General features: G+C 39.3%; 1 protein-coding gene across 1 annotated transcript; it reads left to right on the forward strand.

Moving 5' to 3' along the window:
• The first annotated feature begins 1,415 nt into the window (after positions 1–1,415).
• Positions 1,416–11,018, forward strand: SDR16C5 (short chain dehydrogenase/reductase family 16C, member 5). Its single transcript, XM_009585133.1, has 6 exons — positions 1,416–1,761; positions 7,123–7,254; positions 8,238–8,337; positions 9,555–9,699; positions 10,272–10,397; positions 10,925–11,018. The coding sequence occupies exons 1-6, from the start codon at positions 1,441–1,443 to the stop codon at positions 11,016–11,018; spliced, it is 918 nt and encodes a 305-aa protein (XP_009583428.1). The 5' UTR covers positions 1,416–1,440.
• Positions 11,019–11,385: the final 367 nt, after the last annotated feature.

An 11,385-nucleotide genomic window follows, 5' to 3' on the forward strand; every position in this document is an offset into this window, starting at 1 on the left:
TCACCCTGTGACTCCTCTTCTTCAGAAAGAAGAACTTGTTTCCCTACCCACTGTGGTTTTGATGAATGTTATTCTGTTATCAGAATAGTTTTAAGGTGTCCTAATGTTTCTGCCAGAAAACTTTCTGAAATAACTTGCTCTGTTCTAGCAGTGGCCTATCCCTTTTCAGGACTGGCCTTGTTTCCCACGTACAAAACTTGAGACTCATGATAACACGTGTATGTCCACATGCTAAATTTCATGAACTTAGCTCAGAGTAGCAGAGATGTAAGTAACTTATCTCTTGGCACTTGTCAAACACGATTGACAAACGTGATCATACATATAGGTAGCGATGTTGACTAAGAAAGGTGATCAAACTGGGCGTGTAGTGCTAAAGGTTGAAGTGTCAGTGCCAGTGTGCTCTACCTTTAGCTGAGAAGGAAGATATTAATCCTTCATACCATAGTTAGTCAAAGATTAAAACCTGCTTTGACCAAGGGTGCATTTCTTGCGTAGCATTTGTATACTGGGAAATAAATAGCATTCTTTCAAGCACTTAAGTGCCTCCTCGGTGTTAGCATTACTGTGATGAGTACAGACTGTGAAGTTAAATGCATACCTGGGATGGTATGATTCAAGCCTGTGACATTAGCTTAATGCAGGGAGGTGAAGAGAAGAAAGTCAACACCTTTGCAACACATTCCTAAACAAAACACTCTGTTCAATTGCAAAAGCAGGCTCTCTTCCATAATGGTGGTACCAGTAGTTGAAAAGCTAGTAGTGACAGCTAGGAATTTACCTGGTGTGTTTTGGAGATTTATAAGCATATCATATTCTGAAGCTCCCTATGCTGGCAGTTTTTCAGCAGGGTTGAGACTGCGACGTGGTCTGCATATGATTTCTTGCTGGCAAGGAGTGCCTACAAAGCAAAAGTTGTGGTCCTAAAAGGAGAATTTTTCCCGACCTAAAGTACTAGCTTGTGAGCTCTAAAGTTGTTTGATCAAGCCCTGAGTTTTGATTTGTAATTGCCATGCATTTCTGCTTAAGATGCCCAAGGTGCAACTATCACTTTTTTTGATTCTAGTTTTTGAGTCCACGTTCTGTCAGAGCAGAGGTGGAAACCCATGATGTGAGGGATGGGGAATTTCTAAAGCAGATGAGGGCAGGTGTTTCCTGCCTTTGCCAAATGGTAAATCAATTGTGCGCCATGTTCTGGAGGAGAGTAGGAGCAACCTGGAGATAATACAGAAACAGGACAAATGGGTCAGATGTGCAGATGTAAGCCTATTTTTTTTTTTTTTGAAACAACACTCAGAAGCAGGCTAGAGAAAATATTTCAAATGGATCTGAAAATGCTTTTCAAGTTTGAAATATTGATATTTGCATTTTCTCTTTTTATGGTTTATTCTATCTGGTAAACATTTTCTTTTATCAGGTATCTGAAGAAATAGCCTCAAGATGAACTTCTTCCTGGAAACGTTCAAAGTCATCGGACTCTCTGTTTATTATTTGCTGGCGTCGCTAGTGTTCTTGATTGTGCCTAAACGGAAGAAGAATGTTAGTGGTGAAATAGTATTAATAACAGGAGCAGGAAGTGGCATTGGAAGGCTCTTATCTTTAAAGTTTGCCAGCCTTGGAGCCACAGTGGTTCTCTGGGACATTAATCAAGAGGGGCTCAAGGAGACAAGTAGACTGGCCAAAGAAAATGGAGCAGTGGGAGTATACTGTTACATCTGCGACTGTAGCAAAAGGCAGGATGTCTACAGAGTAGCTGATCAGGTAAAGTATCTTATTTGTGGCTTTGACACTGTTCTAGGATGAGTGCATGCATGTGTATGATATGTACGTGATGAGTGTATGGTGTATGATAAGTTTTAGTGACTTCAAAGCAAGAGATTAAAGTTAATTCATTCAGAACGTATTGCACATGCTACTTATTTCACAAATACTGGTTTTTAGAGTTGACTTATGTACCTCTGTTCCTTTTAAAAATAAAAACAGCTGGTTCTCTTTTTCAGTAGTTAATTTCAACTGAGTAGCTTCTCATTCATTCAATTATTGAGAAAGCACTTACTGGTGAAGGGTAGAAAATTAATTTATTGAAGCTAAAGCAGTATCTCAAGTTCTGGCAGCCTTTTACCAAAAGTAAACCCTAAAGACTGTACATTGTAAAAAGGATTAACTGCTTAGGCAATTTTCAAATAATTCCATGGCTGTGAATAGATTTTTTTTTTTGCAGACTCGCTTTATCAGAATTAATAAATGTATCTTGAAGTCTTAAATATTTCTTACTTTCCTTTCTGAAGAGCTTTGTAAATATAGCATGTGGTTAGATATTTTGGGCAGACTAATAGAATTGCCAAAAGCTAAAATTGCTTAACAGTTTCCGTTGTAACAACCTGTTCTAATTTGCTTCAAAAGTTGCTAAACTGTTGGACTAGAAAGTTTCCACAGTGAGTGTTTGCCTAAGGATGAATTTAAAAAAAAAAGTTCAGCTGTCTTCAGGAACATCTGTTGGCTGAAATAATGTTCTTCTTTTGGTGCTGTTTAAGAAGCTCTAGCGTTCTGCATTTTTCTATCTGTGCAAAAATGACTAGAAAAAATTCTCTGATAAGTGAAGCTTGTGCATGACTTGCAGCTTGTTAGAGGCTGGTACTATTTGTTTTGTATTCTGGTAATGCTGATCACCCTTTGTCCCCCTTGCAGCTCTGTTACGCCAGCTGAGTTGTACATCTGCTGTCCCTGCAGAGCAGTTGCACGTCTCACCACAGGCCTGTAACTGTGCTTCCCTCTGAACTGGGAGGAGTGGAGGAGGAGGGGGGAGTGTGGTAGTGTAGTGGTAGACGGACACTGGAATGAAGAAGATGGAAACTAACCTTCAGTTTTGAGGACTCAAGGGCTAGCACTTCAGTCCCATGGAGAAAAGCAGTAGCAGAGCCTTTCTGGCCAAATATAAAAAGGAGAAGAGGGTGTAGATATGTGTGTGACACAAGGTTAGGGGTGATAAAAACAAAGGTAGACTGGAGCAAAGAAGTGGTAAGAGGGTCTCAGTGCATGATTCCTTGCTTATAATCTTCTGTCAGCAGTTCACTAACAGCTGATCCACTAATAATCCTCCTGCTGATCCACATAGAAGAAAATACTCTACTACTATTATTTCAGAAATGTCATGTCCTGCTGACAAATGATACAGAATCATGCTGACAACTTTCCCATCTTATTAGTGACAAAAAGACATTAGTATTAGTTAGTGCTTGGTGCCACTGATTACTTAATGCGGTGTCGTAGACTTTGGCTCATAGTGTGCAGTGTCAGCCTTTGCAAGATGAGGCAGCGCGGTTCCAGGTTTTGTTTCCCCCCCTGGTGGTTCAGCTTCATGCAATGACTTGGAGTTGTGCGAGACTATAGCGAACTAAATTCATGCAGGCAGGGCAGGACATGACTGAAAACTTTGTGCCCAGTATAAAACAATCTCAAAGCCAAAATGAAATGTATGTGAACCTTAAATACCCACTTCTGGTACTTCATCAGTCACACAGAGAGACCAGGAAAAAGTTACTTCAGTAGGAAGAAAACCAAAGAGCCCTGCACATGTGGTGTCCTTGTATCAACAGGATGAAGGACAGCTTTTGGCTATCAAGAGCTATAGCTTAAAATTTATTTCTAATGTCCCTGTTCCACAAGTACCCAACCCCAAAAGGAATGTGGCCTTTTCTGACCTACCCCTCCTTCCCTCGAGTTCAGCTAAACTTTAAGAATCTAGGGCTTTGAAAGAGGGAAGTAACTATGGTTTTTGATACTTGTGGAGAAACAGAAGCCTTTTCCTCATTATCACGTTGCAGAATTGCATCTGGGCTCACATTTACTTCCAGGATCTCTTGCATGGTACTTTTTTGCTTATCCACTGTTTTTTCTTGCTTGTTAGTCAAGATGACAGTTTGCAGCCACTCTTCCACTTTTCTGAGAACCTTCTTTCCTGTGCAGAGGAGCAACAGTAGAAGCACATTTCCTGGTGGTATTTCATGCTGCCTATAAAACATCCATTGCTTTCTTCCACCTCTTGTAGGCAGTTACAGACGGGTTTGTGGTTCTTAGAAAGTAGACACTTTGGGATGCTGTTTAGGAATTGTGGGAGTTGTTCACTACTTAACTTCAGTATAAAAGCATAACTATAAATGCAGAAACAAACAGGAAATAGTGTTTATACCTGAAAAAGATGTTTAACCAGATCAGCTGTTTGCATAATACTTGCCTTACCTAGGCCTAAAACAAACACCTGGAACATACTTTCCTGCACTGCACAAATGGAGAGGTTTAGAGCTCTCAAAAGTTGACATTATCCCCACCCCCTTAATAGCTAGGGAAAAGGCTTGGTAAAGGTCTTCTGTACTTGGCCTCAAAGCAGAGTGTGGACGCCTAGGCTGAGTGTCTTGGCGCTGTCATGCACAGGGGAGACCTGAGAGGAGAAGGGAATTAAAACAGCTGATTTGCTGAGGAAAGAGCTGCCATATCTAGTTAGTAGGGAAGCAGCATGAGCAGAGATGTTGTAAAGCTGGAATTATTTGTCTGGGTTGCAGGAAGGCACTCAAATGTGCTTAGAATTTCATCCAAAGTGTGAATATATTTTGGAAGACTGAGTAGAGACACGTGGTAAAGGAAGAGGTTGTTCAGGTTCTTGCCACTGGTTAGAAATGGGATGATCAAGTTCTGTTCTTATTTCCCTTCTCCCATCTCACCTGAATATCCCAATCACAAGTTATAAGCTGTATGTACCATGTCCCCCACCTCTGTCTTTTGTTCGCACAAAAAAAGCATGACCACTTATTCAGGTATTTGTTATTTGCCCCAAAGGGTAGATTTGGGGTACTGGTCTAGGCTTCCAGAATTGCTAGATCATCTGACACGAGGCAGTATTAAAGCATCACTTACTAATGATTACATTTATGTCTCTGAATGCATACTATTTTTAACTTGTGATGAGGGGTACATACTCAGGTTGGTGACTAGAGCAACTTCTCTAAGGCTGCCTCTGGACATCATGTGGTGCTGCTTCAGAAATATTTAAATTGTTACATGACAACTTTTTGAGAGGGGAATAGACAGACAAGAATGTGTGAGCAATGACTCAGGTGGGAAGGGGCTCTGGCTGATTAATTTATTATAAAAGCTGTTCTGTATAATCCTACCAAGGCTGCTTTCTGTTTTTTAAACCCTTAGTTAACAAACGTGGAAAAGATTGGAACAAGTTTAAGGAAGATGAGGAAGTTAAGTTAGAATAAAGGATAGGTGGTAAATTATCCTTTAATTTTTTACTGCTATACAGGCTAGCCTACCTGGTCTGCTTGTGCTTTCTTCAGTCACTGTAGGCACCTCGCAAAGGAAACACCATTAAGAAAAAAGGTTCTGTGATCTGCAACTGTATGGCAAGATGGCATAAAACCAACATGGTTTCCCAAAGCTACTGATCAGCACATGTTTAGCACTTGATCTGGAAATTACAAATTAAACAACATACAGAGTACTCATTTCTTTTTTCCCAGATAGCTGAGATTAATGAACTGTACTTCAAATACTGCATTAAATATTTTCATTCTCCTTTTGAAAGCTGGCACAAGGTCTTGATATCAGCTGGCCTATAGTTCTCTCAAGTGAGTCTGTTCATGAAAGTTCTCAGTCTGGAGCTAAAATAAGAACTATACTTCCTCTTACTGGACTAAATGTGTAGATATTATTCTTTAGCCAACTTATTTTCTGGGAACCATCTTATAAGGATTCTGGTACACTGTTAGAATTGAAGCAAATACACTAGAAACAAGCTTATGCACCATGAGCCCCAGAAGCTCATAAGGCACTTGCCTTCTGTGAATGCATGTGTCCTAAAATCTTCCTTTATTCAGAACCCTACAGCTTTTGTTTGATTTTCATAACACACTACTACTACTACTCTTCCTACAGTTTTCTCATTTCTTGTATTGTCTTGAGAGCTAATATCAATAGAGACATGGTGTTCTTTCAGGCTGTCTTCATGAGAAATAAACTTGTAAAAAAACCCTCTTTGTTTGGTGAGATTAGGAGGAACTTTCTTAAGTTCCTGACCTATAAAGTTGCTTGAAGTAGTCAAGATACCTAATAAATAAAAAGGTTGTAAGGAGGAAATTAATTTTACAGCTGGCCTTTCTCACTGCCTATGCACATGAGGAATACTTCTTATCAAAAGGGATTGTTTGCCCATTGTAATTCCAACACACTGAGGGCAGAAAACTCCATCTGCTCCCCTGGAAAGCTGCAGGGAAGTCTGGCTTAATGTGTGTGCTGTGGATGCAAATAAAGTTAGCACTAGCGAAAAACTACTATGTAATACATGTCAGTGTTTAACAATCGCAGTCAGGAGAAGTGGAACATGTGGAAAACAGCATGTAGAATCCTGAAATATCTGAAATATTAAGATGCTACTAAGTAGCTGCTGCCCTGTGCAGTAGGAGAGATGAATCTCTGGACTGTTGGGATGCAGGCTACCAACAGGGAATCCAATTTTCCTTATGCTCATCAAAGGACTCAAATATTGTGCAAGCTGGCTTCTGCCTTCAAGTCATATGGCAGCACTGCTTCTGTGCTCAAGTTTCTCTGTGGAAAACACAAGAGGATTTGAGTATAATGTAAGTGCAAGTTTAGATATTGCAGCCTTTGCATAGATTTGATGTACCTGATTCTGCTGAACTTGCCTGAGGATCTATGTACTGCAGCTCACCGCATGGCATAGAAATGGCCCTACAAACAGAATTGCTCATTGGTCTTAAGATGGTTTTAAGTTTTACTGTGGCAAAATACTCGTTGGGTTAGTTAAGCTCTCTGCAATAGAGATTTATCTGGAAGAGCCACAGCAAGAACCAGCGGTGCTGAAAGCAGAAGCCTGTGTGGAGCTGTTGGGCTCCACACCTCCAAAGAAAGTCCAGTTGTAAACTCAGCTCTAAACAGGCATCAGGTGAGAACATGCAAGGACCTGAGGTGTTTGGATCCATAACAAGCATAGTAAGTTCAACTTAGTTGAAATGTGCAATAGTTCTACTTCTTATGTTTCATATATAAAACTTGGAAAGCATGTTTTGTATTTGCGTAATATCTTGAGGCTTCTTGTTTTAGGTTAAAAAAGAAGTTGGCGACATTAGCATCCTAGTCAACAATGCTGGTATTGTAACTGGGAAGAGGTTTATTGATTCTCCAGATTCACTTGTGGAAAAAACCATGGAAGTGAACATAATGGCACACTTCTGGGTAATACCTGTACTTTGCATATACATACTAAAGCATCCTTTTTAACATGTTTTCAGTGTTGATTTTGCCTTTTGAAATTGATGAAAATATGCAAAGATATATAGCTCCTTGTAAGTTCAGTCAGAAATGATACAAGAAATTACTTTCTATGCCTGGGAGTCTGTAAAATAAAAAAGGGTGGAAGAATGGATCCTTTGGGAACTTCTGGGATAGGTAGGTGGCAACAAATCTGCTTCATATTTAGAAATGCTCTTAAGAACTGAAGTTTACCATCTGCAAAATTCTGAAGCTAGTCATATGTTATAATCCCTCAATATTAATTGACATGAAGCAGGCCTAGTAACAGAGAAGTGTTCAATTCTGTTAGTGTTCTAGTTGCTTTGTGGTTATGATAGTTTCAGTAAGAAATACCACATATTCAGACAATACTCTTATTATTAAGTGGGGCTTTTGTCCAAAATAAGTAACTTAATATGCTTTTTCTTCCTTCCAGGGAAGGCAGGTCATCTATATGGTGTTCCTATCATAAAGAATTGCAAAGGGGATATTAAAACATGCTTCAGTTTCTTCATAAATAAATTTAATCACGAAGATTAAATTAATTTAATAGAAGGAAGACATTAAATTCAAATTTTCACCATTTTACAAAATCTGCAGTGAACACTTAATTCTCATTTGAAACATTGCAGTGCTGAGCTTCAGGAGCTAGCTGAAGCTATATCTTTAGCTTTCAGCAAGTTACCATCTGTCTTTGGTGTTGAGGAGAAAGTGGTCCTGGTGGGGGCTGGAAAGTCCCAACTTCGTAGATGAAGGTTAGAGTTCAACCAACAAACTCCTCTTCCCCTCCTTGCCTTCCATAATGGAAGAGGAGGAAGCTTATTTAAACAGTAGGGAGAATTTCTTTAAAAACAACACCTTCAAAATATTATAGCACATAGCTTACTTAGTAAAATGTTTCATTGCAACTCTGACTTACATTGCAGACTTACAAAGCCTTCCTCCCAGCGATGATAGCCTCTAACCATGGGCACTTGGTTAGTATTGCAAGCTCAGCGGGACTGACTGGAGTCAATCGTCTTTCAGGTAGTGTATTAAAGCTAATGTTCATTTAGACAGTTAGTTTGGTTTAAACTCTGCAATCAATACTCATGAAAAAAAAAATCCTAATTTTGAGTTTCTGGGTCTTTGCGTATAGGTAAAGCAAATGGTCATACTTTCAAATCAGCTGATCTTAAATAGACTATTCCTTTCAAAAAGAGTTTTCCAGATGCTGAGCAGTGCTGTGAAACAGCCAAGGCAGTTAGAGGATCTAGGAGCCACCTAGAACTTTGGAAACTGAAAACTTCAATGTTGTTAAAGTTAACCTGCAGGTATTTGTGGGGAAGAGGCCACTTTTTTCTTTTTTTTTCTTTTTTTTTTTAAGTATGTTCTCAAGCTAAGCAGAGTCCCATACAGGTTTTCCTAACTGAAAGAACTACTAAAATCCAGATGTGCTACAGAGACAGAGGTGCATCATCTCATTTTGCATTCTGTCTCTCAGCCATTCATTCAAGAGGACCCATACAGTGATTGGAAAAAAAGTGTTGAGATTAGGGCAAACTCAGAAGGCATTTCTGGAAAATGTTTGCAAAGGGGCAGGAAAATGAAATGAGGTGACATAGCAGTAAAAGAAATCTAGCTTCAAGGCAGTGATAATGAAGACAAATTGAGTTTCAAGTTGAAACCACATTTAGAGAGTCTTGAAAGCTTGAGTTTGATGCATAAGAAGCCAACGCATGGATTCAAAGATAAGGTATGGTATGAAAAGATAATTTAGTTTGCTATTATTCAGTAGAGAGTGGGAAGGTGATAGTAGGGATGCGATGAGAAACCCTCTGTCTGCCAGTCTAGAACAACAGTTAGCTTGGGAGAGGGGAAAGTAAAGAAGTGAATCACATTGAAGGCAAATTTTATTAGTAACCTAATCCTGAAAACAGTTCCTACTCTGTTGTAGAGTATTTTATTATTGGACCGTAATTTCCTGCAGGTACTACTTATATATTATTTCTATACTATAGTGCTGCTGTTGTATACTGTAAAAAAAACCCCAAACAAACAAAAAAACAAAAAACCAAAAACACGACAAAAAACTGTGGCTAGTTAGTTTACTTACTAGAGCATAGTTTTGTCCTTGTTCTCTGACAAAAATTGTTACTGCTCCTGTGTACATGTTCAGTGGTAGGACTCACTGAACCTGTTTAGTAAAGTTTAATAAGTAAATAAAATGTTTAACTGCAATTAATGTTTTATTGATTTTACAGATTACTGTGCAAGTAAATTTGCAGCAGTTGGTTTTGCAGAGTCAGTTGATTTAGAGATGAGAGGTCTGGGAAGGACTGGTGTTAAGACCACAATTGTGTGTCCTTACATCATAAACACAGGAATGTTTGATGGCTGTGGAAGCAAGTAAGTAAACTCTGGCGAGGTTTTTATGCAACTTGCACATTTAGCATGTTACGTACTCCTATTTCCTTTAGGAAAATCATGAGCTAGGCTTTTCTCCACTTGTGTTATTTTTAGCGCGTCAGATGGGTGTTAACAGTGCTATCCAGTGACTGGGCAACACAAATGTCAAAGCCCTCAGTACTCTACTAAACATGAAACGTAATTGGTGTCCTTTCCTCTGCAGAAGCCAAATGCTCCAGTTGTCCTCTCCAGTTTCTAAACCCCCGTTCACCTTCTAAAATCAGTGGCATAGCTTTGCTCGATATGCTTGTGTAATGACACATTTAGGAGCCGAATAAAAGCCTAGTGTGCCTTAATATGAGGACTATGCGGATTTGTCTTATGAGAGATCATGCAAGGGGAAAATAATAATGGCCACTCACTCTCTAACATAAATGAAGGTTCTGTTGTTCATAGGATTTGTGGTATTTATTTCCTCTTTCAGATGAGTAACTGCAAAATGGAGACTTATTTTGAGTAAAATGTGAATCCAAAGCAATTTCTATTATAGTAAGAAATGTATTCTCTTCCAGGTGGCCAATTCTGGTTCCCACTCTGGAGCCAGAGTATGTGGCTGAGAAGATAATGACTGCTATCCGGCGGAACCAAGAAATATTGGTGCTACCACGCAGTCTTTATTTTTTATTCGCTTTGAAAAAGTAAGTTATGCCTTCCTTTCTTTTCCTCTCTCTCTTTTCTGTCCAGGGATGTTTCAGCTATGTTTTTGACTGAAAGTGTAAACCAGGCTTCTACTTGTTGGTGTGAATTTTCATTAAGTTCTGCACATTTCTGGAGTTTTTGTTTCTAGGGATTCAGTCTACCCTTGGACCACAGAACAATGACAGAAATGTCTAACTGTGACTTGCTGATTCCACTGGGGTGCAGTTTTACTGTGGGCTGTAGAGGCTGGCCTGCTCCTCAGTAACTGCATATCTGGTGTCTTGCCCCACCGTTAGGGCACTTCTGACTGTTGCAAGTCAGGTTGGGAAATTGATCTGTCTAATAACTCAGACTGCCAAATGGGTGTAACAGATATTTTGAGAGGACCAGTGGTACTATATTCTAGAAAGTATACTATCTTTGCCAGTGTTAGCCAGGTAAAAATAATTCTGTGATAAAATTGTACAAGTCTTCTGATGTCTGTTTTGTTTTTTTCCTTTTCTTCTTCAACTTCCCTACCTTACAGTATCCTCCCAGTGAAAGTAACTGTTCTCCTTATGGAGTATTTTGGAAGCCTCCATATCATGGATAGTTTCAAAGGTCGAGCGAAGGAGGACTGAAAAAGCGCAAAATTCACAGGCCAGCAACTCTAAAGTGGACCTTGTCAAAGGTGGTGGTGGGAAAGGTTTGCTTCTCTAGCAGCTGTGAACTTAAGGTGCCTCACTTCTCGCTAGTTACAATTTTTAAGGAAATTGCTTTTTAATTGGCTCTTAATCAACAGCTTTCACTGAAACTATTTTTTTTAATCCGGTGAACTGTTTTCTTTTCACCTCATTATGGAAATACATTAATTGAAATTAGTTCCTTTGGTTATGTCTGTTATAATGCCTTAAATATGATCCTGCATCACAAACTAATAATTGGCAACTTTGGGGGGGGAAAAGGGGCCAAGAAACTACACGTATTTATCAGGGAGCCAGGAAAGCC

This window comes from Fulmarus glacialis, unplaced genomic scaffold (genome assembly GCF_000690835.1).
Source record: "Fulmarus glacialis isolate BGI_N327 unplaced genomic scaffold, ASM69083v1 scaffold21119, whole genome shotgun sequence".
Lineage (NCBI taxonomy): Eukaryota > Metazoa > Chordata > Aves > Procellariiformes > Procellariidae > Fulmarus > Fulmarus glacialis.

Coding starts and splice junctions, on each gene's coding strand:
- SDR16C5 (XM_009585133.1), top strand. CDS start 1,441: ATGAACTTCTTCCTGGAAACGTTCAAAGTCATCGGACTCTCTGTTTAT. Junction 9,700..10,271: donor TTTGATGGCTGTGGAAGCAA/GTAAGTAAACTC, acceptor ATTCTCTTCCAG/GTGGCCAATTCTGGTTCCCA. Junction 10,398..10,924: donor TTTTTATTCGCTTTGAAAAA/GTAAGTTATGCC, acceptor CCTACCTTACAG/TATCCTCCCAGTGAAAGTAA.